The 25,094-nt window shown below is 52.8% G+C and overlaps 10 protein-coding genes across 10 annotated transcripts; 6 read left to right on the top strand and 4 right to left on the bottom strand.

The window, feature by feature from the left end:
• Window positions 1–146: 146 nt before the first annotated feature.
• SEPMUDRAFT_89765 (uncharacterized protein) lies at window positions 147–4,370 on the bottom strand. The gene is made up of 3 exons (XM_016910509.1): window positions 3,462–4,370; window positions 3,174–3,392; window positions 147–3,120 (listed from the first exon to the last, which is right to left on the bottom strand). The coding sequence occupies exons 1-3, from the start codon at window positions 4,078–4,080 to the stop codon at window positions 707–709; spliced, it is 3,252 nt and encodes a 1,083-aa protein (XP_016758685.1). The 5' UTR covers window positions 4,081–4,370; the 3' UTR covers window positions 147–706.
• A 1,510-nt stretch (window positions 4,371–5,880) lies between these two features.
• SEPMUDRAFT_143225 (Isochorismatase hydrolase) lies at window positions 5,881–6,642 on the bottom strand (the record flags this gene model as incomplete). Its single annotated transcript, XM_016903034.1, has 2 exons — window positions 5,881–6,457; window positions 6,575–6,642. 2 exons carry the CDS (start codon window positions 6,640–6,642, stop codon window positions 5,881–5,883), a joined length of 645 nt encoding a protein of 214 aa, XP_016758684.1.
• Window positions 6,643–7,658: 1,016 nt separating this feature from the next.
• Window positions 7,659–9,533, bottom strand: SEPMUDRAFT_49631 (uncharacterized protein; the record flags this gene model as incomplete). The annotated part of the gene is made up of 1 exon (XM_016909123.1): window positions 7,659–9,533. The coding sequence occupies one exon, from the start codon at window positions 9,531–9,533 to the stop codon at window positions 7,659–7,661; it is 1,875 nt and encodes a 624-aa protein (XP_016758683.1).
• Window positions 9,534–9,800: 267 nt separating this feature from the next.
• SEPMUDRAFT_48774 (uncharacterized protein) lies at window positions 9,801–10,532 on the top strand (the record flags this gene model as incomplete). Its single annotated transcript, XM_016909082.1, has 2 exons — window positions 9,801–9,932; window positions 10,017–10,532. 2 exons carry the CDS (start codon window positions 9,801–9,803, stop codon window positions 10,530–10,532), a joined length of 648 nt encoding a protein of 215 aa, XP_016758682.1.
• On the top strand, window positions 9,942–12,820 carry SEPMUDRAFT_150629 (mitochondrial uncoupling protein 2). The gene is made up of 2 exons (XM_016906298.1): window positions 9,942–11,331; window positions 11,391–12,820. Exons 1-2 carry the CDS (start codon window positions 11,265–11,267, stop codon window positions 12,290–12,292), a joined length of 969 nt encoding a protein of 322 aa, XP_016758681.1. The 5' UTR covers window positions 9,942–11,264; the 3' UTR covers window positions 12,293–12,820.
• Window positions 12,821–12,837: 17 nt separating this feature from the next.
• SEPMUDRAFT_49038 (isochorismatase family protein) lies at window positions 12,838–14,049 on the top strand (the record flags this gene model as incomplete). Its single annotated transcript, XM_016909095.1, has 2 exons — window positions 12,838–13,590; window positions 13,843–14,049. 2 exons carry the CDS (start codon window positions 12,838–12,840, stop codon window positions 14,047–14,049), a joined length of 960 nt encoding a protein of 319 aa, XP_016758680.1.
• A 2,486-nt stretch (window positions 14,050–16,535) lies between these two features.
• On the top strand, window positions 16,536–16,916 carry SEPMUDRAFT_22067 (uncharacterized protein; the record flags this gene model as incomplete). Its single annotated transcript, XM_016908347.1, has 1 exon — window positions 16,536–16,916. A coding segment is annotated over one exon (381 nt), but the record flags the coding sequence as incomplete, so codon positions are not given.
• A 3,739-nt stretch (window positions 16,917–20,655) lies between these two features.
• On the top strand, window positions 20,656–22,638 carry SEPMUDRAFT_69781 (t-complex protein 1 theta subunit). The gene is made up of 2 exons (XM_016909876.1): window positions 20,656–20,779; window positions 20,875–22,638. Exons 1-2 carry the CDS (start codon window positions 20,721–20,723, stop codon window positions 22,511–22,513), a joined length of 1,698 nt encoding a protein of 565 aa, XP_016758678.1. The 5' UTR covers window positions 20,656–20,720; the 3' UTR covers window positions 22,514–22,638.
• Window positions 22,639–22,765: 127 nt separating this feature from the next.
• Window positions 22,766–23,572, bottom strand: SEPMUDRAFT_119098 (uncharacterized protein; the record flags this gene model as incomplete). Its single annotated transcript, XM_016901478.1, has 1 exon — window positions 22,766–23,572. The coding sequence occupies one exon, from the start codon at window positions 23,570–23,572 to the stop codon at window positions 22,766–22,768; it is 807 nt and encodes a 268-aa protein (XP_016758677.1).
• Window positions 23,573–24,107: 535 nt separating this feature from the next.
• SEPMUDRAFT_134886 (zf-Tim10_DDP-domain-containing protein) lies at window positions 24,108–24,959 on the top strand. Its single transcript, XM_016902666.1, has 2 exons — window positions 24,108–24,247; window positions 24,363–24,959. Exons 1-2 carry the CDS (start codon window positions 24,170–24,172, stop codon window positions 24,546–24,548), a joined length of 264 nt encoding a protein of 87 aa, XP_016758676.1. The 5' UTR covers window positions 24,108–24,169; the 3' UTR covers window positions 24,549–24,959.
• The last annotated feature ends 135 nt before the right edge of the window (window positions 24,960–25,094 follow it).

The following is a 25,094-nucleotide window of genomic DNA, read 5'->3' as shown; positions in this document are numbered from 1 at the left end:
CTCAGCGATTTGTCCCCAGACCACAAGGACACCCACCTAAAATCAGCAGTGGACGGGCTGCTGCCCACCTACTCGAGGTGGGTAAAAGTCCAAAAAGTCCGAAAAGTAGGGCAAGGTAAAATGGGTAGAGAGGTGCAATTGCCAGAAAATTTCAGACGACCTTCTTGAGGTCGTCTCACCAAAACAATGAATTTCGCTCTTGCCTGCCTCTGGCTATCGGTCAAGATATGTCTACACACACACAGGATTTGCGCTCAGACGCCTATGACAGTGAGTGGCCACTACCCTGTTCCCCTAAACAATCGTCAAAGGGCTCATGCGGTCCTTCATGCATGCAACAGCGACGTCCTTTCCGCGTATATGCCCGCGTTTAACCCCTTCACGCCGAATCTTCACGCCAAAATCCCAAACGAGCTTAACATTTTTGTTACAAATGTACGCAATCATCACAACCTGCTTCCTGCTAAGCCAAGGTTTATTTTTCCATATCCATCCAGAGCCGTCGTCTTTCGCCATCTCTCTTTTTCTCCACATCCAGCCATGAACCCGAAACGGGCTCGACAGTGTGCTACCGGGAGCAGTGTTGTTACAATACGAGCTGTGTCGGTATCGGCCCAGCACGCGTCTGTCTTCAACGACCGACTTGCCTCTGCTGCTTCGCCGCTGCACAGTGATATTTGTAAAGACCTTGCAGATTCCTTGCCCCCTAGCCACCTTTTCGTTCAAAATCGAATGGAGGAAATGGCTGAGCACCAACACCATTAGCTCTGGCGCCCGCAATCGACTTGTTCTTCTTGTGCTTGTTCTTGCCTCCGGAAGCTGTCTGCCACTCGTTCTTGGGTGATGGCACATAAGGAGGAATGGGTTGTATGGTCATGCCCTTGGAAGCATTGCCTGGAGCCGAGGGCACAGGGGCGCTACCTTTCCGCTCGTGCTCCACCTTCACACCGGCCTTGGAATGTTGATTCTCGTTCAAAACTTGCTTAGCATCAGTAACCTTTGCAGTCTTGAGCAGCCCATTCGTTTTCGGATAGTCGTGTTCGAAAACCCTTGTATGGGTTGGAGAAGGGGTACGAAGCTCAGCCACTGGGGAGAGCATAGCCGTCGTTACTGGGCTGAGTTCGTGGTGGTGGCCATCTAGCCCATTCAGGTGTGTGCCATTAGGCGAGAGGCTCGCCCGGACATCTGACGTGGAATGCCGCGTTGGTGGCACACCTTCTGGCATGAGGTCGCTCGACGACTGCTCAAAATTCGTCCGGACCTGCACTGGCCGCAATCTCGGCAGGTCTTCCGGTTGCGCCACAAATGGAATTTCGTTCTGCAGTTGAATGCCTGGTCCTGCGATTCCGTTTGTCAACGTCTGTTCGGCAGACTTGGGAGCAGGAGCTCGTGTGGACCCATTCACGATGACTGGCCCACCGGTGCTTCCGTTGACTAACACAGGATCCGAGGTTGTGACGGGAGTTGGTGGCAATGTTGACGCCGAGGAATGCTGTCCATTTGTGGTAGGCCTTTCGATGAACAACGGAGGCTCTACAGCCACGTCTCCCTGCAGTGACAGACCGCGCAGATGATTGAGTGGAGAAGGCGATCGTGAGCTATGCCGCCCGTTGATCAAAGGCGGCGCGAGATCCGGCGTCACTCTTCTTTGTCGCGTCGGTGGATCTCTCAAAGTCATAGCTGGCGGCGGTAACTGGCTCGAGCTTGCAAATTGCTGAGGTCCAAGTTGCGGAGAGCTGAAGTAGCCAACATACTCTTTGGGCATGGTGCTATCCTGAGTCAAACCTGCAGTATGGACACCCGGGAATTGTGCACTCAGCGGTAGCGCTAGACCAGGATGTCCAGCATACATCTGTGGAACAGAACGATGACTGTTAAGCACCCCCGAGACATCGTAGCCAGGATGTACATGTTGCTGCAGGGTCAGTGGGTGTGGCAAGGAGCGTCCTGGTTGAGACTGCGACCTGGCAGAGCTCGCCGAGGCGTCTGGAATACTGCCTCGATGTCCATTGCGGCGTATCGCTGGCATGGCAGCTACCAAGGAGGGCGAGGATGGGTTTGTATCCGCCCCGTCTCGTTGACGAGCCTGCGACATATTGGACGGAGGTGGATATCGAGGTGCTGCAGGATAGTGGTAGAGATAACCAGGCAGCAGAGGCGCAGACTGCGGAGGGTGATCCGCAAACCGCGGGCTCGCGAGTCCGTTCGTATACTGTCTTGGTCGAGGAGACCCGGCCAAATCACTGCCTCGCGCTGACGTGGCAACGTGCTGTTGCCTTTCCAACTGGTGACGCAGAGCATCCTGTTGCGCCTGTAGAAACTGGTATTGCTGAAACAGTTGTTCATGCAAACCGCCTTTGACCTGGAAGTAGTCACTTGGATTGGCGCCCAGAGGCGGACTGAATGGGACCCCAGAGCGATGATGGCTATACGCTGCACCACTAGATGCTCTACGATTTCCAGCTCTCTGTCCAGAGCCCTGTCTGTTGCTCTTCCGAGAACGACCACTTGGATCCAGGTTCGTCCTATTCGACTGCGATACGCTCCTTGTCAAGGTCGGCTTCGGCTTCGGAGTAGGTCGTTCGAAGATGGCCCTCTTTGGTTCCGGCGGAAACACAAACTCCTCGCAGCACTTCAGTAGCTGTAGGCCATCTGCGAGGAGATCAAAGGCACGCCTGATCTCTTGATGTATGCCATACCAAGCATAGTCGTCGGCGGAATTGCCCAAATTTCGATCTTGGGTGAACGGCTCCTCAACACATAGCCGCACACGTGACTCCTTATCTTGGTAATTGATCTTCGGATCCCAGCCTTTCTCTTTTCTCGATACTGCCCGGCCTTCTCGCACGCAAACAACGTATTTGGAATACTCAAACTCGTAGCCGTAGTGTCGGAAAAATTGAAAAAGCAATTCGCCCAGCGTTTCTTTGTTCTCCGGTCCTAGACCCTTTCGTTTGATCGCATCAACATCGTCCGCGAACGGCGATAATTCTCCCGACTCTAGGGTCGTCCGGCAATCCGAGATTTTCTGCAGAGATGGCAAGATTGGTGGATTTCGTCTTTGGAGAAAGTTGATGATCATGCAGATCCATGTATACGAGCTGATCGTGCCACCGTATGCTGATTTGAAAGTTAGCAGAGAGGTAGACGAGACATGATGACAGTCGACGTACCCGCATCATTCAGTATCCGACATTTCGTCCAGTGCTTAATGATCTTGGCCAATTGTCGTACCCGCTTGTCCAACTGCACATAAGTCTTGATCATACGTGTATTTTGAAGAGCGAGGGAGTTGTTGACATTCAGATCAACTGATAACCGAAGCTCAGGATCCCAGCACTTAACGATGGGCACTTTGGCATTCGGTCGGCAAACGACTTTGACCATGCCATCTGAAATGTGTCAGCCTCGAATGTCCTGTGCAACGTCAATTGCGCGCAGCGATGGTCGCGATGACATACTATTGTGCAAGACCTCAGCCAACGAGTGCATCGACTGCAGTTGCTTGAGCTCCGTCGTGATGCAAATGTCCACGTCTGAGTCTTTCGAGCTCAGGAGGTTCCCCGAGGATCCAAATACGTTCACACGGATATCATGCCCCGGCCACTTCTCTTTCAATATCCGTTCCAGTTTCTCAATCAGTCTCTTACGCCTCGCTTCGCTGTCTATGTTGGGTAGTAATTGGTCGTAGAGATGTAGCATATCGGCAGTCAGTTTCTTCTGCTCGTCTGGACTCAGCGTCTTCTTCGGCTCCTTCTTGGGCGCAGCCAATTCCTCGTTGCCACCATCGACATAGGGTATGCGTCGCTTCCGGAACTCGCTTCCAGATTCGAACGCACACACGCCCGTGTTGGCCCTGCTCGATTTCTGGGTGTCCACTGCTTCTGAAGCCACCGAGTGTGGCGACTGGTTGGCAAGACCCCGGTGTGGTGAAGGCGACCGGGAGTGAAATCGTCCCAGGTCGCGCGGCTTCTGATGTGGCGTGGAGGGCACGGAATTGCTGTGATGCGAGTAAATGCCCGGGCGTGGTATTACCGCCTGGGCCTGTTCAAATCTGGAGCCATTAGGAAGACCAGCCATCGCTCGACAGTGCTCCTGTGTCACCGGCGCAGTCCCGCAGTGAGTGTGCTGAAAGTTGCCGCTCCCATGGGCCACGATCGTGGATGGCAGCGGCGTGCCAGTGGAGGAAGTTGCGGCGATTGGCTGTGGCAAGAATGGAAGGCTGTTCACGTCTGAAGCGGATGCAGTGTGCAGCGAGCAGTGTACGGGAAGATAAGGTAGGTAGTAGTGAGCGTGGAGGTGTGCAGTGGACACGGGGTGCGGGAGAGGGCGCCGGGTGGAAATAATAGGTGCGGCAATCGCCAGTGTCGTGGGGAACTCGGTGGTGGTGGTGGTGGTGTTGGTGGTAGTGGTGGTGGTAGTGGTGGTAGTGGTGGTGGTGATGTTGGTATCGGGCTCGATGGTGGTGATCAGTGGAAGCAGAGCAGCGCAGTGCAGTAGTGCAATAATCAATGTGGTACTGTAGCCAGTGAAGAAGGACTGGAAACGGCCGTGTGTGGTGGCCCTTCTCCAGACCCCTGGAGCCCTGTTACGGAGAGATTGGTCGAAATCGACCTAGAACAGGCGCTCGACAGCCCTCCCGTCTTCGTCTGAGGTAAAAAAGCAACAACGCGCGAACAAAACGAGTGGAATTCCACGGGGATGTCTCGCTGCCTCTTCTGGAATCTCTCGTCGGTCGCTGCTGGAACGTCCCGTCGTTGTCGGCGGCGGCGGCAGCGTGGTCTTCTCGCGTCGTCGGGCGTGCGCGAAGGATGGCCAGAGGGCACCGGAGTATTTAAATTGCCTGGATGAGTCCACTACCTCCTACTGCTACTACTGATACTACTAGGTAAGGTATTTAGGTACATGTACTGCTGCTGCTGCTACTAAAAGACACAGTGGTGGTCACCGCTGGCCACCTGAATGGCCGTCCTTGAATCTGCGACCTGATGCGAAAATACATGATCCTTTCACACGCTCGCGTGGCGGCCGCAAGACAATGCGCTCCTCAGATTGCGGCTTGCAAGGGACACGACCTCCTACTTTCGACCGCTAGAACTAGTATGTACCCTACCTTTCTTCGTATCTGGGTGGCAGTGGATGCAATGATGCATCATGAAGAGCCCGACGACCACGTGCAAGTCATGGCGCTCGTGGCAGTGGCATGACCGGTCGAAGGAGGAATCATACCTCCTACATGTATTTGGGAATGGGATGCATGCCTGTATACGATTCATGTACCTACCACATCGTAGAAGACTGCTCATCACACAGTCGCCACTCCTTTATATTCGGACCTACCGTACCGAGCTGTGGGATCATCTCACGTCCGCCGGCGCGCTCTGATCAATCTGTGAATCCTCGTACTCCCTAACAGGTACCTGTGCAGTCTGTACAGTGGTGCTGACCGGTAGTCTTACCTAAGGTCGCCATTAAAGTTGATTAAACTCACAGCCCTCCTTTGCCTCCCCTGGCCCCCAGCCCGGGTATCCCATTTCGCAATAATCTCGAATGCGCCACTTGCTCTCCGTCGCTACCTGACCTTACCTCCGTAGACCTCGATGCTTTTTTTATCGCATCCCGACATCCAGAATCATGCACCCCCCCATCGCATGCTACAGCATCCTCGTGGCTGGGGAGCAAGCACGTCAGCGTTGTGCAACAGTGAAGAAAGGCTGTGCCGCTAATAACCAGTAGCGCAGCAGTGCTGACCGGCGTGTGTACTGAAATAAAACAACCTTCACATGAATACGATCGGATAGTAGACACACCGATTTATTTTTCTTGACACAGTACCTATGTATTCATCGAACTCCTTCATACCGTTCCCAAGACGTCCTTTCAGAACTTGCAAAGCGCTTGCAAAGATTCCTTTGTCTTGGAACTGTACTCCTTTACCAAGCCGGCAATCGCTTTGAACTCCTCAATCTTCGCGTCTCCCATGAGCTCGTACAGGAAGCTCTCGGAGCTTGTAACAACTGCGCCCTCAGCCCTCAATCGAGCCAAGGCAATAGGAATCTCCTGCGGGTTACAGCTCGAAACTCCGTCTGCAATGACATACACCTTGTGTCCTTCCCTGAGCAGGTCCAACGTAGTCTGCGTCACACAAATGTGACTTTCAATCCCCACAATGATACACTCCCTCTTCTCACCTCCCAAGTCTTGCTGGAACACCTTCTGCACCTCGGGCGTCCACATGGAGAATTTGGACTTGTCCGCATGCACCAGCGTCTGCACACCATGGGGAGCGTCCAATCCCAATTCCGGACATGTCTCTCCCAATTTCCCGCGCAACTGCGTGGTCGCAATGACGGGAATGGAAAGCACCTGGCTCGCTTTCAACAGCTTCTGCGTCGTCGCAATGACGGCCGGATAATTGTAGATTGCTTTGGCAAACTTCTCTTGCAGATCGCAGATACTAAATGGACAACAATGATGATGATGATGATGCACTCGGTCAGCCGCGGCTGGAAGCAGGTCAACACAAACGGGATGATGGGGGTGGTGAGGTTTCGTACAACAACGCCGGTCTCACTAAAATGTAGGTATCCTAGTCAGCTCGAGCACCATTCTCACACCACCACATGGGGGGCTGAAGGGCATGTTTGTTTAAAATATACCCAATCGCCGAGCGGGAGCTGCCATGTTTTCTCTCCTTTGACAGGTTGGGTAGGATTATGGATATGAAACAATTCCAGCGTAGGTGTGGTAAGATTATGGTACGGTGGTAATACCTAGGTGGTTCTCGTGATCTGATGTGGTGGAAAATATAGGAATCACAATGGATTGGAGGACTCCCCTCATCTCAATCACGAACTGCATGCACTCCACACCCGCGCTCGTCCGCATCACCCGCGCGCCGCGGTGATCAGTGATCCGATCGTGCGGAGTTTTGCAGAACGGGAGGGGCCTTGCTAAGTCATCCGAACCTCACGAAGATGGTCTCACCTCATAGGTCAGCTACCTTACCTCCTACCTGTACCTGCAATTACCATACCATGCTGTACTCAGACAGGTTATGCGTAGAACGGTAGAACTCGGGTATAGAATTGTTGTGCAGACCCTTCCGACTTCTCGCCTCCCCCATCAAACAACCTCACTTCCATGATGATTCGGTTCGAGTTGAACGTAATTCCTTCCAGCTGCCGCATCAACCTACAAGTACCTACCTAGGTACATATATCTTGTGATTTGCGTCTCAGACACACTCTGAGGGTGCTCTCTCTCTCTCTTCTCTCTGCCAGGAAGAGCTTCCGCAGAGCAGCATAGGATCGGACGACACTTGGAGCCCAGATCAGGTATGTAGTCACCGCGATGAGCTGGCCAAAGGTTCCATGACACACTTGAGCAGGTACATGGCGCTCATCTCGCCATTCGTGGGGAAATCGTGGCAAACATGGCCAGTTTCCTAACACTGCCATACTGAGAATCCGCAATCCCCAGTTGCTCCCATCAAGGACGAGTGTTATCAAGACATATACCAGCCCGAGGGGACTCAAATCATCCGGGACCAGATATGCATGGGCAATATATCGGTGAAGTGACGAGACTGATTTTGCTTGACGACTGAGCATTAAGTAGCTGAAAGCAGCACGGGCAGCCGCAGACCACAATTCTCATCACGAGATTGTGAACATTTGCTTGACAGCTCTCTTCTTGCCAGTTCCGGCTTTGTAAATCAAAATGTTGTCATCATCGTAAATGTTCCACCCCTTTTCATCACATATGTCCTTCGCCTCAGTGTACAGATTTTCAATCTGGTCTTCATACATTTCCCGCACCTCTGGAAACCTGAACCATTTGCTTATGTTGAACCCTGCCCCTTCATATACAGATTCATGGAGAAAGTCATCCTCGTCCAGATTGGCGGCAATGGTGCCCCGACGTCGACCCACGGCATATTTATTCTTCGCCTGACATCCGTAGTGATATGCTTCATGAGCAAAGAAGACATGCTTCAGACATTCCTGAGCGAGAATGACGCTAAAATATGGATTGGGGGGGTCTGCGGCGTCTTCGACAGATGACTGATTCAATATGATATCTGATTGCTTGTGTTGCTCGCTTGCATACGTGTATCGCTCTGCACTTATGTCGATCGCTTCTGTTGGAGCATTGGCACGTGCCCACAGCTTCTCTTGCATAAGCATTTTGGCATAAAGGAGAAATGCCGGAGCATATTGGTAGGATGTAGCGACTGAAATCCAGTCTGCTGCCAGTAGCCATCGATGTACGGCTGTATGAGGGAATATGGCATTGTGAAAGATGCTCTCTTCGGGCTTGAGTTCTGGCCGCTTAACAAGCCCCAAGAACGAGCTCACTCGGTACATAACAGACTCGTTGCTTGCGGATGGGAAAGAGTCAAAGGGTGTTGGCTTGACGTGATCTGGTGGCTCGTCCTCGATATACTTCCAGCCACTCTTTGCGTAGAACTCTGCAAGCTCGTATGCCGCTACCGGATGAGAAGATGCAGCTGCTTTGGTCACATGATAGAGCCATGCACTGGTTGGTATATGGCTACCATCTGCGGCAGACCACTTGATATATGTGGAGGCATGATAGTGCGATATTGGATCGTCTTGTTCGCAGCCAATGTCCATGGCCTGTCGACATTGCTTCCATTCATCCTTTCCCTGCTGCTCAATTCTTTCTCGGTGGAGCATCATTAAATCAATCCAAGGCGTCGAAAGCCCCAAGGCATCGGACCTTTCCACTGAATCGTCCCCTTTGACCCCAGATGCTTGCTTGTGCGCATGTGCAACCGCGGCCGCCATTGCACCGGTCCACATCTTTATCGCCATCTCCTCGTTGCCGAGAGCTCGCGCAACTTTGCCTTCACATACCATGGCACGGAAATTGACCTTCTTACTCGCAATCTGCGAGAGATGCTGTCTCGCATGTTGGATCTCGGGGGCATCTAATATCGCCGGCTTCTTCCTAGCCGTGAGTACGACTTGCGCCATTATCCTGATAGTCGCTTCTTCGACCCCAGCGCGAGACAGAGATAGCAACATTCTCTTGCCAATATATGATTCCTTCATCATTATGAGCCCGTGCGGAATGGTCCAAGAGTCCTTGTCATTCAGACCATGTTCATCCATCAAGTTGCGCATTTGCCGTGGATCTACACGCGCCCCGCCGACGCTTCTGCCACTCAGTTGCTTGAAGTCACTTATGAACGCCATGACTTGCTCTGGAGCCGTGCCGAGCCAGCCTCCTCGCTGATAATGCGCGAAGAGGTCGTACAGCTTCCTGTATCGCGGAGTGCCTGGTGCGGTAATGTCTCCATTATTCACCCCTCGCTCCCGAGCGCGAGTCGCTGGGCTTTTGCGTTTAGTGGCGAAGGCATATGGCCGCGACTGAGCAGCATTGCCGCCTCTACTGCGGGCGAAAGTGGTGCTGCAGTAGTAGATACATGTGTTGCAGAGAGGAGCGGCGATTCGATGCAGTACGTCTGATGGGCGGATGCATCGCTGCAGAGGGTGTTGTAGCATTGAAAAGAGTTGAAGGGAGAGGCGTGTCGGATGGAAGCTCTGCAGAGGTGGAACACTGAAAGGTCGAGTGCGCGCGCAGATTTCGGGCGTCAGAGCTCCCTAGTACCGGAGTCCGGACCTACCTCCTACATGTAAGGAACAGGTACATTACTACCTAGATACAGTAAGGTACCTACCTATAGTACTCGCCATTGCACACCAACAACACCCATTCATTCATCGACAACTTGGAAGGGCAGCACCACTCATCGTTCCCGAGCGTCCGCCATGTCTCTCGCGCAGCTTCCATTGACCATCATCGTCGCTGCCACAGCGAAGAATGGCATTGGAAAAGCCAACGGACTGCCATGGCCCATGCTGAAAAAAGATATGGCTTATTTTGCGCGCGTGACCAAACGTGTGCCTACCTCTACCGGTACATGGATGCCTACCAAGGAGAAGGATGAGGATAGTGGTGCAGTGCAGTCCGAGGCAGTCCAGGAGAGAATCATGCGCGCCGGAGCGTGCCAGAACGTGGTCATTATGGGCCGCAAAACTTGGGAGAGCATACCGCCCAAGTTCCGTCCATTGAAGGATCGCACCAACATTGTGATTAGCTCGCAAGGTCGATCTGCATTGCAGCCACTGCCGGATGATGTTGTCGTCGCCGCAGATATCGTGTCTGGCTTGCAGTCACTCGAACAACTGGTCCACGAGGGCAAGTTCTTGCCGGTCGGGCGAGCGTACATTATTGGAGGCACGAGCATCTACGAGGCCGCTCTGAAGCTGCCACAGCTCAATCGAATCTTGTTGACGCGCATTGACAAGGAGTACGACTGCGACACCTTCTTCCCAGTGCAGCTGGATGAAGAAGACCAGAACGTTCCCGGCGGCTGGCGCCGAGCAACTCATGCAGAGCTGCAACGCTTCGTTCAGGAAGATGTAGCAGAGGGTCCCGTGGCCGACCGCGCTGGCGACCAGGACATCGCCGTGGACTTTCAGCTTTACGAACGTGCATAATAATACCTGAGGTACCTCATACCTACCTACCTTACCTACCTTTAGGTACAAGTGCCTAGGAGGTATGTTCGTCCCGTCTCTGTAATACCACACGCGTCGACACGTGCCGTCGTGTACCGTGGTTGGATGAGAGAATCCCCGCCGAGCTCCCCACCAAACCTTGTGGACAGCTACCTCCTAGAACACCTCCTACAGTACCTCCTATTGTACCCTAGGTACCTATAATTGGCTTCTGCACATGAAAGCCGTCACCGTCGTCTTTCGTCACATGCTTCGAGACACACCGGATCAACTGCCAGTCGCGCCTCGGGTTGGATCCGCTGTGAGTCCAACAATGCAAATGCTTTGCCGGCCATGATTCCGGTGCGTTCGTCGAAGCCAAACAATCCGTGATCACCCGGGAATGGCATGGCCGAGGTCCAACTCCGCTCGTCCAGAGCGAGGCCTGGCTCGAGCCTGGAGTATGTTCCGCGCGAACGCGACTGAGACCAGCAGACTTGACCGATTCTGGCAAGCTACGTAAGAGCTTCAATGTTTCCCTCGGCCTGTTCATCATGCTCATGGGACTCGGTGTCGGCTTCTGTCTCTTCGATTCACCGCCGCAACTGTTCAACTACACCCCCATCCGCATTCCTACTTGTGAAGAACGTGTCAGACATCGAGCTGCTCTTGCAGCCACGCTCCCAGACATCGTTGTACTGAACCCTCACTGCCATTGAGAGCCTCTATACAATGTCTGCGAAGACCACAGCAGGCCCAGGCGGCCGCAAGCCAGCCTCTGCAGCAACCAATTTGATAGGCAAGTGACTACCATACTGATTGGGCACGGAAAAAGAAAGTGTTGTTAATGTCATGTAGCTGGTGGAGGAGCTGGTATGATGGAAGCTCTCGCCTGTCACCCTCTGGACACGATCAAGGTCCGGATGCAGCTCTCTCGACGCCAACAACGAGGTGGTAAGAGGCGAGGTTTCATCAAGACAGGCGTAGAGATTGCTCGCAAGGAAACTCCACTTGGATTGTACAAAGGACTGGGAGCTGTGCTCACTGGTATTGTGCCTAAAATGGCGATTCGCTTCACGAGCTACGAATGGTATAAGCAAATGCTCGCAGACAAGGATGGCAAGATCAAGGGAAGTGGCAACTTTCTGGCTGGTCTGGCAGCGGGTGTCACAGAAGCAGTTGCTGTAGTCTGTCCTATGGAGGTCGTCAAGATTCGATTGCAGGCGCAGCACCACAGCATGGCTGATCCACTCGACGTGCCCAAATACCGCAACGCTGCGCACGCGTGCTACACTGTGATCAAGGAAGAAGGAATCGGTGCACTGTACCGTGGTGTGTCGCTCACAGCTCTGCGACAAGGCACCAACCAAGCAGCCAACTTTACCGCGTATACGGAACTCAAGGAAATCATGCAGCAAAGGAGTTCGGATCCCTCGAAGCCATTACCAGGCTATACGACTGCCTGCATTGGTCTCATCTCAGGAGCTGTCGGTCCTTTCTGCAATGCTCCCATTGACACCATCAAGACTCGCTTGCAACGGACGCCCGCCGAGCCAGGTCAGACTGCTCTAGGCCGCATTACCACCATTGCATCGCAAATGTTCAAGCAAGAAGGTGCTCGAGCATTCTGGATGGGGATTACACCTCGAGTTGCACGTGTGGCACCAGGGCAGGCTGTCACCTTTGCTGTGTATGAATACCTCAAGGATATTCTGGAGAAGAGCCGTGAGATGATACCTGCAAGCGATTACCAAGAGTAGAGACGAGTATAGTCTATTGAGCTTGAATGATACCAGATCATACCTCAGGTAACCTTGATGTTTGCAAGGGCAAGTCTTGTTAGAGACTGGTCGTGCGAGAGAAAGGAGTTGGTCCAGGTATGTTTCGCAGCACGAGAATCGCAGATGTGCTACTACAATATACTAGGTATGTACAGGCTAGAGTGTCGAAGCCGTCACTCCGTGCCGTGTCCCTATCACCTTGCTGCACAGGGTTTTTGCCGTCGGCGAAGATTCCAATGTTTCCAGATCTGGAAGGTCAAGCTTCCGTGACGCTCACCCCGAGCTCTCGCTTTATCGTAGGAGGCAAGCCCCGCGCCAGTAGTAACGATCACAATCCATTCAGCAGACCACACCCGAAGAGCGTGCATGCTTAGTCAAGAAGCAGAAATAGAACCAGTTGCAGCTGTTGGGTCTTTTAGTGGCCAGTTCGGCACCTTTCCTCGCGATCGAAGCACCCTCTGCACTTCCGGTGAAGCTCACCATAACGCCGCAAAGCAATATAGTATCATCCAAGATTAATCACCATGTCAACCACCGATCGCAACGAATACGAGCACCACCGAGCTGTCGTAGGGAATGGCCGCAATTTCTGGCTTTATTCTTCCCAGACTGGCTTCGACCTCACTCATCCCGAAACACCCACGACTCCTCACCTGCCGACGAGCATCACGATCGAGACGACGACCTCGCCCATCGCGATCGATCCCAGCAAGAGTGCTTTGATCGTGATAGACATGCAGAACTACTTCCTGTCGCCTGTTCTTGGTCGAACGAAAGGCGCGGGTCATGCAGCGGTCGACCAGCTCATCGAGTATGCCGTGCCAGCCGCGAGAAGAGCTGGAATCAGAGTAGTGTGGGTCAACTGGGGTCTGACAGATAAAGAAGTAGAGGAGATGCCACCTGCTGTGAAGCGAGCCTTTGGCTTTGAGGCAGTGGTTGACAGCAGCGGAAAAGAGAAGTTTGATGGTATAGATGTGGAGGGCTTTGGCGTGGACAGGCATGGTAAGAAGTCGGGGAGGAAGCATCATGGGATCGGCAGTGACATGGGAATTGTGAAGGATGAACATGGAACGGATATTGAGGCTGGGAGAGTGTTGATGCGAGGTGCTTGGAATAGTGCACTGTTCCCCCCTCTCGACCAGGTATATGAGGAAGGCAAGAAGTTGGGAAATAAGCCTGATGTGTGGATTCATAAGAACAGAATGAGTGGCATGTGGGGTGTTGGAACTGATCTGGAGACGTTCCTCGAGCAGGAGGGCATCAGGACGCTATTCTTTGTAAGTACTCGCTTTCTTCGTCCTCGGCAGCGGCAGGTTCTCACTTGCCTATGCTCTTCGTTGACTTGTAATGGCCTGCTGGGACAAGTCTCATACCTCGTCTGCCTCGATTCTGTCTTCAGTTGTTCAATAATTGTCTTGGAGATTGAGTGACATGCATCCTACCAGCATGATGAATGCATTCATCCAAGAGTGAAACAAAGCGCGAAACGCAATGCAAAGTGAGCTCGAGCTGACTTCATTCTGCCACAGACAGGAGTCAACACAGATCAGTGCGTCGGCGGCACTCTGACGGATTCGTTTTCGAAGGGCTACGACTGCATCATGTTGGGAGATGGTGCTGCGACGACGTCCCCTGAATATGCTCAGAAGTGCTATGAGTTCAACTCTGCGAATACATACGGGTTTGTCACGAGTTGCAAGCAATTTGCGGCAGGTGTGCAGCGTAGAGAGTTATAAGTGAATGAACGGGGGCGGTGGCCAAGCTTCACATGAGTTCTGAGCTCAATTCGCCAATTGCCTTTCCATTGCCTTTATCCACCAACTCCTGCGCTTGAACATCACGCCTTGGACTTCACACCTTGGACTTCATACCTTGGACTTCACACCTTGGAAGTTTTGCAGCGTCGACGTCGGAAACGCGCACGGACAAGAGCAGCGACGACTAGCGACTTTCATCATGGCGAGCACAGCGGATGCCATGCAAATTGACGACGATGAGCCGACGACCAGTACGAACGCTCGCGCACCAGTCGCTCGATTGGTCGGACACGACAACACAAATGCGGTCGCAGCGGCACAACCAGCGAACGCTTCAGCCGCTCCGAGAAAGCTCTATGATACACCAGAATTTGCCGACAGGTATGTACCGCTGTACTCGACAATCGAGGACGTAGTGTACCGCGACCCAGCCAAGTTCTCCCTCAAACCGCCTTGCTGGGAGAAATGGAAGCCAAAAGAATACTACCAGTTCGCTCAATACCTCGAATGTGTTGACCTGACACCATTGGCGCGACGGCTTGACAAGCCGGTCGAGGAAGTCTATCATTTGTATCACGCCGTCGTGGTCAATCCGCTGTACGATGCGCGGAAGGCGGACAGTAAAGGCGTTCAGGGAATGAAGGGATGGTTCCGGTTGTACAACAAGTACGGAACACCTTGCAGAGTCTGGGCTGACGACCAGGACAAAAATGGCGAGCTTGACAACATCACCGATGGTACCGTCCACCTGATACTACAGGAATCCGGGAATAAAAGCCAAGTCAAGCTTGACGACCTTAGTGAAAGCGACTTGAAGTGGATCCAGGAGAATGTGTACTTGCGGAACAGGCAGATCCTTTCTGGCCGTGCGGCTGGTAAACAGACAAAATACAATACTGAGGATGGGCTCCCGCCATACAAGAAGACACTGAAGAGGAAGCCATTACCAGACCCTATGACTCCGTCCAAAAAACCTCATCTGGCAGACGGCGGAAATGCCACAGCCCCTGCGAAGATGCTTGCCACACCTTCCAACTTCGCTTCTTCTCCGCAGCTATCTAAGATCGCCCTGAACCCGCTCGATACGCCTGCATCGCGTAGTCTACATATTCTAGGCACATCACCGGAGCGCTTTGCAGACAGAACATGGACAGCAACTGGCGTGACTGCTCGCTTCTATGATACCTCTCCTGGTTCCATAATCTTGATGGAGCTCAATACTCTTCGAAAGATCACCGTACCGAAAGAAGCCTTGACGAGTGATGACAAGGAGTGGTTAAATACTCGGAGAAAGGACAAGCTGATCAACGCCGCACAATGGAAACACCTAAAGTTCGAAAACGCTAAGCGCTATGCCGCCCGGTCGTGGAGTGACGGGAAGATAATGGCCAGTTACGTCTTTGTGTCGCACATGAGATTGCACCTCGAGCTCGCCCCCGGATCGGCTGCGTTTGAGGCTATATCTATGGATGATCTTACTCAGGAAGACAGCGATTGGCTCGAACAGAACGTTAGCCAAGCGGAGAGAAGGACATTGGAGGGCTCCGCAACTACGAAGGCCACGAAAGAGCCAGAAAAGGCAGAAAATACGATATTGTCTGCAGGAGAGGCAACATCTCGTCCTTTTCGTGGCGCAGACGAAGACTGTGTCGTTATTGACTCGATTCCAGACCAGGGCTGCGATCACGAGGCGGGACCATCGATCACGGAGGAGACTCGGCAGACTGCAAGAGGCTATCAGGAAAAGGAAATGGAGGATGCACACATCAACACTCCTAGACAGGAGGACCTTCTTGTCCGAACTACTAGCAGCAAGGCTCCAGAGGAAGTCATATCCGACGACACCGCTGAATCAGAACCAGATCCTCGCTCCGAGGCCGACAGTGGCAATGCGATTGACGAGCCCTACGAGAGCATCAGCGGCGCGCCAATTCGCCAGTGGACTGAGTTCAATCTGGAGGCCAACTTGGTTGGTATTGCATACCGCAAGGTCTTCTTGAGAGTCGAGGGCAGAGAAGGCATCGAACGGTCGCCGATGGAGCGATGGTCATATGATGACAAGCTGTGGGTGAAAGAGTATCTGGTCGTCGACCAACGAAAGATTCTTTCGGGCAAGATCAAGGTAGGTTAAGCGGCTTGAGAGAGTGTGCTTCAATGCCTTGAATGCCATATATATAGTCCGCGAAACGAGTGCTAGATACATACCTACCTACCTACCTTACGTATGGAATGCTACATGTACCTGGTGATATGGTACATGTTGTTGGTCAGGAGGAGGTAGATCTAGCACTAGAAAAGCCTTGGCAATTCGGGAAGCCGAACCTTACCGGGTACAATGCTTCTTCCAATCGAGTGCATCATACTCCGATGTGCTTTCGCCTCCATCCACCACGCGACCATTGTCCACCATCAGACTCTTCCGCAGATGCACCACCCCTGACCGTGTCGCCCACAGTGGCGCTGTAATGTTCAGCAACCCCCGACCCGTGCCCTCCAAGGCTGCTCTCAGACTTCTCTATCAACTCGCATACATCTCTTCTGGAACTGCAGTCGGCGTTGCGACACTGTGCGCGGAGGAACGCAGGAGACGGACGGTGCTGGTGCAGAAAATCGCAGACAATGCCAAGCGGATCAGGGAGAGCCCGCGCTATGTGCATAACAAGGCGAGAAAGGCGGTTGATGAGGCGGAAGGGAGATATACGCCCCTCGAGGCGGATGCTACTGGAAGGGCCCATCTGACGGGATTGGATCCTGGGGACCGAGCTGTGCGTGGGCCGGAGCTGGCATCTGTCGTGGACGCTGGTTACGATCAATTGGTGCAGCGACCTCATGGCAGAAAGAGGCGGCGACCGAGAGTCAGCAGACATGGTGGCGGAGCTGAGGAGGATCTCAGCAGACATGATGGCGGAGCTGAGGAGGTCCACACCCGCCGAGACGACGGGCTGCCTGCCTCCGCTAGCAGAGATGCGTGTGCTGCAGGCTTTAATATATCGAGGAACCAGCCACTCATTCGGAGGCTGAAGTCTCAGGAAAGACCAATTCTCGTTCCGCACGATACCTCCACGCTAGACGAGGACACACTGCTTCGCAGATGTGCCAAGGCCGATAGAGGATCCGGTCTGATCTCCAAGCAAGGACACGACAGGCGACCTGGCGGCGCCCAAGAGAGGCCGTCTTTCACCACGATCCAATATGTACCAGAGCAGTCAGAATTTCGTATCTGTGCGACTAGAGAAAAGATTCCCCATAACAGGAAGGATATTGAAAGTGATATAAATTTGTTCCTCGGCCATGCACCTTGGACTGATAATTGGGAGGAGTCCAGAGCTGCCACACTGCTCCTGCGTCTCGCGTGTTGGAGTTCTCTACTCACTGAGTCGCGCTCGCTCATCCTCTGGCTGGCAGCGCGAGGGACTCTTGAGAAATCTTCGATCATGTTAGCTTGCGAATCATCCGTTGGAATGGTTCGATACCACGGAGGGACCATCGACCAGGTCTGGGACCTCTATTTGGATCTGTTCTCCATGCCTTGCTTTCGTCAACAACCCATAGGATTCCGTGCAGAAGCAAGAATAGCTGTGATGATTGGATTTCTTCGTGCGGATGTGTGGGAAGGCCCTATGGATTCGCTCAGTGTTTTCACAACAAAAGCGGTCGGCAGCAAGCCGGAGTTTTTTGAGGAGTTGAAAGTACAGTACGAAAAGCTATGTTCCAACGGCGAATTTATCATCGCAGCCAAGCTGCTCTGTATCACGCTGAGGGGACGCCGCCCTCCCTTATCTCAAATAAGCACGTTCGTCGGTCTCCTCGATCATAGCATTGACTTGCTACTCGCGCAAGACGAGTTTGTACTGGCTGTCTTCCTTTTCAAGCGTAATCTCACCTCGCTGCTCCATGCTGAATGGCAGACGGAGATCCTTAAAACCAACATAAACAAACAACTGGATTGTATCTGCAACATTGTCGATCGACGGAAGACATACCACCAGCTTAGTTCGATATGTTGTATGCTTGCACGGTATCATGCCGAGCAACCCGACTTCTATTCCGCCGTTGTGCAGATAGGGCCCAAAGCCAGAGCGGTTTTGGCGATTGCTTGTGCGGTACACGTGCGGAGCGCATCTCCCAATTGCACCAAAGCTCTACAGGAAACGCTACGACGCAGTCTCCCAGCTGATGTGCAGCGCGAGCTCGTTGATCTTAGGTTAGCCGATCAGCTGAAAGCGACCTGGGGGACCACGCGCAGTCTGTCGAATGTCATTGAGATCTACGAGCAGATCATGCACACGCAGTCGAGATCAGTCGACCAGTCGGCCAATCTTGGTCCAGCTGAGGTTGCTCTTGTGCAGGTGTGCAGCTTAGCGCAGCAGCCGCATCGTGCTCTAAAGATTCTCGCCTCTACGCAAAGTAACGGCCTGCACACGAGTGACGCATTATCGCTCGCTGCTCTTACCTTGGCTGGTCAGCAAGCTTGGGAGACCCTCGAGACGATGATGGACACGGCCACTAAATTCAGTGCAACGGTTGCGAATGATCCAGCCTCAAGGCGGAAACTGAATATTGTGATAAAGATGTATGCTCGAGCACACAGTGCCAACGAGACCTGGACCTTTGTGACTGCCTTGATCAATCGCGTGGGATTCAGGCCGAACATCGAGACCACGTTGACAATGCTCAGAGAGCTTGTGATCCACTGGAGGCTCGGCCAACCTAACCTGATTCCGGAATGGCTGAAGTATCTCAGAGACCTTGGCATACCGATGAAGCTCAGCCCCAACATGGCAGTGGAAATCTTTCAGCACTACTATCGTGTCAACCGTGTGCCGCATGCTCAGTTAATGGACATGTGTAAGCGGTTGCTCGCGGCTGTGCCATCCTTGAGCACGTCGAAGGGCTGGACCAAACTAATCAAAGAAGCAATTGGACATGACCTGCGGGAACCAGACACTCGGCGCAAAGGTCGCACGCTCCGCTCTGCAGAGCGTGATCTTGATAAGCTACTGGCGGATGGTGAGATTCTACCTGTTCCTAAGAGAGCGTCCGCACCCAGGAACGAGGAGTCCGAAAATTATCCACAAATGCCAGCCACAGATTCTGCGCTCGATGCGGAGAATTTGAGCAATTCTAGGCCCGACATCTCGGGTGGACAAGTGCCGGATATGATCCTCGCACTTTCGAGGGGAAAGTATGACGAGGTGCTCGCAATCTATGAGAGCTCACTGGGAAAGACGGGATTGCCATCATCGCCTCTTGCGCTTAACGTGGCCGTGCAGGCTCACATCCGTCGCGAGAGAGGCGCATTGGACGGAGCTAGAAATGTCATTGAAGCAGCACATGATGCTGGCTTTGCTGCAGCGTGTGCGATGGGCGACGTGCTGATACGAGAGATGCGAATGATGCAGCCCGAGGACAAGAAGAACGCGAATGATCTGCGCGTCCGAGTCATCGACTACTACCGGACAAATGACGAGAATGGCTGGCCTGTTTCGCACCACGTTGGAGTTTCAGCAGCCAATCTGCTCATCGACAATCACAGAGCTGAGCATGGAATCAATCTGCTCAACTCCATCTACACATCTGAGTGGGCGAAGCACCGGCCTCCGAACATGGTTGCCATGGTCGTGTTTCTGAAAGGCTACATTGCTCTTGGCAACCTGCAAGGTATCATGTGGTCGGTGAGAAAAGTGCTTCGCGACGACCTACGTGTGAGCCGTAAATTCCTGGACTGGCTGCGTAAGAGCCCCAAGGCATTTGACCACAACTCTCATCTGGCTTCTAGTAATAGGCGCTCGACGGACCCCAGGATCCTACAAACCCTAAAAGAAGCACGAGCTGAATGTATTGAGCGTCGCAGGGTGCAGGGCCTGGAAGCTGAGCGTCTGGGCTATGAGCTCGTTCGAGTCATTTCTGGTCAGGTTCGTGCAGAGCAGCAGACGACAGCAGAAACAGCCACCGAGAATCCAGCGAAGGATATGCCGCACGAAGCCTGGAGGGCGGACGCCAATGGGTCGGCGGCGTGCGTATCCGCTCCGGAGACGGCGACATTGATCAAACACCCCAGTGCCGGTGTAGCACATGGCAAAACGCAGAATCATGACTGGGACTCTGGGAGCAATTGGGCAGAGGGAGCTCTTCCGTTCACGCATAGCGCGGGACAGAGCCTTGTAGAGAGTTGAACTCATTAAGCATCCACTCATTGTACGGCGTTCAGCATGAAGGAAGGGCGTTGTGGGTGCATTGGTGGTGTGGCATGGCATGGAATGGAATGGAATGGAATGGCATATAAATATATCATAGCATGGCAGCGCGATTGTGGGTCTTGCAGATACAGACAGCTGTATAACATAGTGACAGTCTATTTGACTTACTGACGAGTACCACATTGCGTTGTGAAGTAGCAGGTATATAGATATGTACCTGTATTGTGAATAGGTAGGCCCGGTAGGGTGAGGTCGAGGTCCGTGCGCAAGATACATGTAGGTAGACGTGGGGACAGGCGAAGCGAGGCGCGTGCCTGATCTAGAAATTTGGCGAGTGAGAACAAACACGACGGGCAATCTTCTACCACCCAACACCACCGACTTACTCGTCACCCTCACCCTCAACTCATCTCACTTCCCTCACTTCCGCTCCCTCTGACTGCACCCACCATGTCGCTCGCTATTCCTGGCGCACCCAACGCTGGGCTGTTCAAGCCCGGCTACCAAAAGTACGCCCGAGTCCTGCAAAATCATACCGCATTCGAAGCAACCATTACATCAACACGGACCAATGATGAACTGACTGACTAACGTGAACTCGCAGCTACGACGCAGAGGATGGCGCTGTGATCCGCAACATCGATGCCTGCCGCCAGATCGCCAGCACCGTGCAGACGTCGCTGGGCCCGTATGGGCGCAACAAGATTGTCATCAATCACCTCCAGAAAATGATCCTCACCAACGATGCAGCCACCATCCTCCGCGAGCTCGAAGTCGTCCATCCCGCCGCAAAGCTCCTCGTCATGGCTTCTCAGCAACAGGAAGCCGAGATGGGTGATGCAACGAACATGGTCATTGTATTCGCGGGAGAGCTACTGAAGAAGGCAGAAGAGCTGATTCGGATGGGCCTGAAAACTTCGGAGATTGTGCAAGGTTACGAGAGAGCAGGCAAGGCAGCGCAAGAAATCTTGGAGCAGCTCGAAGTGGACAAAGTGGAGGACATCAGAAATCAAGAAGAGCTCGCTAAGGCGTTGAAGACGGTGATTGCGGCCAAACAGAGCGGGAACGAGGAGTTTTTGGCAGACTTGGTCGCCGAGGCGGTGTTGGCGGTATTGCCAAAGAACCCATACAACTTCAACGTAGACAACGTGAGAGTGGTGAAGATCATGGGAGGTGGACTGGAGCAGAGCAGAGTCGTCAAAGGAATGGTGTTTGGGCGAGAGCCAGATGGAACGGTGAAGAAGGTGCAAAAGGCTAAGGTCGGCGTCTTCAGCTGTCCCATCGACATCTCACAGACAGAGACCAAGGGAACAGTCCTCCTCAAGAACAGCAAAGAACTGCTGAATTTTACAAAAGGCGAAGAGTCTCAAATGGAGAATACCATCAAGGAACTGCATGACTCCGGCCTGCGCGTAGTAGTGGCAGGATCCACAGTCGGCGAACTGGCAATGCACTACCTCAACCGCTTCGGAATACTCGTCATCAAGGTCTTATCGAAGTTCGAACTCCGCCGATTATGCCGCGTGCTGGGCGCTACACCGCTCGCACGTCTCGGCGCACCCATGCCAGATGAAATGGGCAACATCGACATTGTCGAGACGCTCGAGATCGGCGGCGACCGCGTGACAGTGTTCCGACAAGAAAACGAACAAACCCGCACAGCAACTCTTGTCCTTCGCGGCGCAACACAAAACCACCTCGACGATGTCGAACGAGCTGTCGACGATGGTGTGAACGTTGTGAAAGCCATTACCAGAGATCCGAGATTAGTCCCTGGAGCCGGCGCGTCTGAAATGCAACTTATCGAGCGCATCACCACCCTCGCAGACAAGACATCTGGGCTCGCACAGTACGCCATCAGAAAGTACGCCGAAGCATTTGAAGTCATTCCACGTACGCTTGCCGAGTCCGCTGGGTTAGATGCCACAGAAGTTCTCGCACGCCTTTACACGGCTCACGCACAACAAGCGCAGCGCGATGAAACGTGCAAGCCAAAGTCGGACAGCGAAGAGGAGGATGTCCCAGCTATCGGCGTAGACCTCGACACGAGTGGGTCATCAGGGAGTGGAACGCTGGATGCGGAGGAAGAGGGCATTCTTGATCTCATGGTCACCAAGAGCTGGGCAATCAAGCTCGCTACGGAAGCTGCGAGGACGGTGCTGAGTGTCGATCAGATCATTGTGGCGAGACAGGCCGGTGGACCCAAACCACCTCAGCCCAACGCGAACTGGGACGAGGATTAGAGGTTCAAGCGATGATTTCGTATGAAAAAAAGGGGCAATTGACAGCATAGATGGTGCCGGTAGAAAGGCACTGGTATGTAGAGTATATACCCGCTGGATGAATCAAAACCAGCATCTACGACGACGATACTTGCACAGTTTGCGTTGTTGCTTTCCTTCCCTTTCCTCTCTTCATACTGCTTTCTCGCCCCCTTTTTCTTCCCCTTTTCTCCTTTTCTCCTTTTTGTTTCCTCTCTTCCTTGTCAGTCATCACTAGTCGCCAGTTATCACCACGACGCTGCTACTGCTGCTACTGCTGATCCTGCTGTGCTGATTCAGCTTCTGTTGATTCTGCTTCTCCTTACGCCGAAGTTGTCGTCTCTTCTTCTTCTTCTTCATCGTCTCTGTCTCTGGCTTCTTCTTCTTCGTCGTTTCTGTCTCTGTCTTCGAGCCTGCAGGATGGTTATTACCACTTTTTTCCTTCGCAACAAGACTGTTTTCAGCAGAAGGGGAGGGGAAAGAGAGAGGAAATGGATATCTCATCGTCGTCGTCTTCTCCTTTCTCTGGAAAAAGACTTTCTCACCCGTGTGGGTGGTGGCGGTGGTGGTGGGGATGGTGGGGGTGGTAGTGGCAGGGATCCAGGTCGGATATTGATGCCAAAACGGTTCCGTCTCCGACATCTCAGTGTCGACGTTGTGAGGATGGCCGAGGAGTCGCGGGGCGTAGTAGGGCCTATCATTTTGGAAGGGGGAGGAGGAGTCGGGCTTGTTTCCCGGGTTTGCTAGGGACTCGCTCTGCCATGAGTATCGAGGCGAGAAGGACCGAGATTCTTTTTCTGCGGCGGAGATGATGAGAGATGCGGGTTGGAAGATCTCAGCTTCTCCGCGAAGCAGGCTTGTTGGTGGTGGTTTTGGGGAGTCGGGAGATGTTGGAGTCGCTCTGGTTGCTGCTCTTGATTGTGAGGGATGCTGAGAGGGAGTCTGGGACGAGGGCGGGTCTTGACGAAGCTTCGCGTTAGCCAGAGTTGCGATTTCTGAAGATTTTGACGAGGTCTTCTCATCTGTGCTGTGGTCGTTCATGGCGACGGCAATATCTGTAGAGCGATGGCTCTGTGCTTCTCAGTGATGTTGTGTTGCTGACATACAATGATGTTGTATCGCTGCAATGTTGCGATGTTGTGTTTTTGAGGTTTTTTCGCTCAAGTGTGAGAAGCAAGCGGTGAGCGTAAGACTAAATCAGCCGGTCGTTCAAATGTGGTGGTCAGTTGCGGTTGTTGTAATGAGCGGACTGGATCATCAATAGTACGCGTAGCGTAACGATCAATGAGGTGAGTGAAGTTTCCAGCTGTCGCAGACGAGGCAAAAGGCGATGTTTTGCGTTATGTCGTGTGATATGCTCATTAGAACTCTGACTCTGAAAAACCTTCGTAGCTAGTAAAGGGAGAAGAAGAAGAAAAGAGACGGAGTGACTGAGTTGAAGTTATATTGTAAAGTAGGAGCCATTGGAGTGAATGCTAGAACCCGAGAATTTCCCGAGATACCGGCGCAAACCTCACTCCCGATGCATCACCAATTGTGTGACCCGCAGGCCATCCATCACCATTGAACACACCATCTACCTCTCTACCTACCTTGCAGCCTCTACACCAATCTGTTCTTCACCAACAACTCACAATCATGTCCGACGCCAAGCAACAAATCATGGACCAAGTCCGCCAACAAGCAGCCATGGCGAACGCCCGAGCGCTCGTAGAAGTACGTTACATACATACCTGCCTAATACATAATTCCTCCTCACCACATCATCATATTCCTTCCACTCCACCATTGACTCCTCTACTTAACCTGACAACTAACAACAACTAAACAGAAACTCAACGAACACTGCTTCGAGCGCTGCATCCCCAAACCCGGAGCCTCTCTCTCCTCGGGCGAAACGAGCTGTTACACCATGTGCATGGAAAAATACATGACGGCGTGGAGTGCGGTGTCGAAGCAATATTTGGGCCATGTACAGAAACAGGCGGGGCAGGGGAATCAGTTTGCTGGGATATGAGAAGAAAGCTGAGGGAGAAAGAGGTTGAAGTGGGGAATGATAGGATAGGACTGGAAGGGAGTGAATAATAGAAGAATGGGATGAAGGGATGAGATGGTTCGATGGGAGTGGAAAGGACAATAGAGAGAGAGGGAGGGAGAAGAAGAAAGAAAGGAGGAGAGAACGGGATTGCTGTTAAGTAAACACTCTCCCCCTCTCTCTCTCTCTCTCAAATTCCATCATCATGAGTAGTGAGTGGGATTGAGATGATAAAGGCGTACGTGTTGGGCATTCCTTTCTACCTGGGGAACCCTCCTCCCAGAAAAGAAAGGGAAGGGAAATGGAAATGGAAAGAGGAACGGAAACGGATCATGTATAGAAGAAACACAGCTCTGTCTCAAAAATGGGTATATGCGCCAAATGAACAAACAAACAACCAACCAGACGTAAGACGACCTACCTACCTGATTTTAATATTCTCGAGAGAGAGAGAGAGAGAGAGAGAGACGCTGTGTAAAGATATGGGAAACGGAGGAAAGAAAAGCAACTCCCGCCCTATTCGTTTTC

Source organism: Sphaerulina musiva, assembly GCF_000320565.1.
Source record: "Sphaerulina musiva SO2202 unplaced genomic scaffold SEPMUscaffold_8, whole genome shotgun sequence".
NCBI classification, from domain to species: domain Eukaryota; kingdom Fungi; phylum Ascomycota; class Dothideomycetes; order Mycosphaerellales; family Mycosphaerellaceae; genus Sphaerulina; species Sphaerulina musiva.
This window is presented reverse-complemented; position numbering and strand designations above follow the sequence as displayed.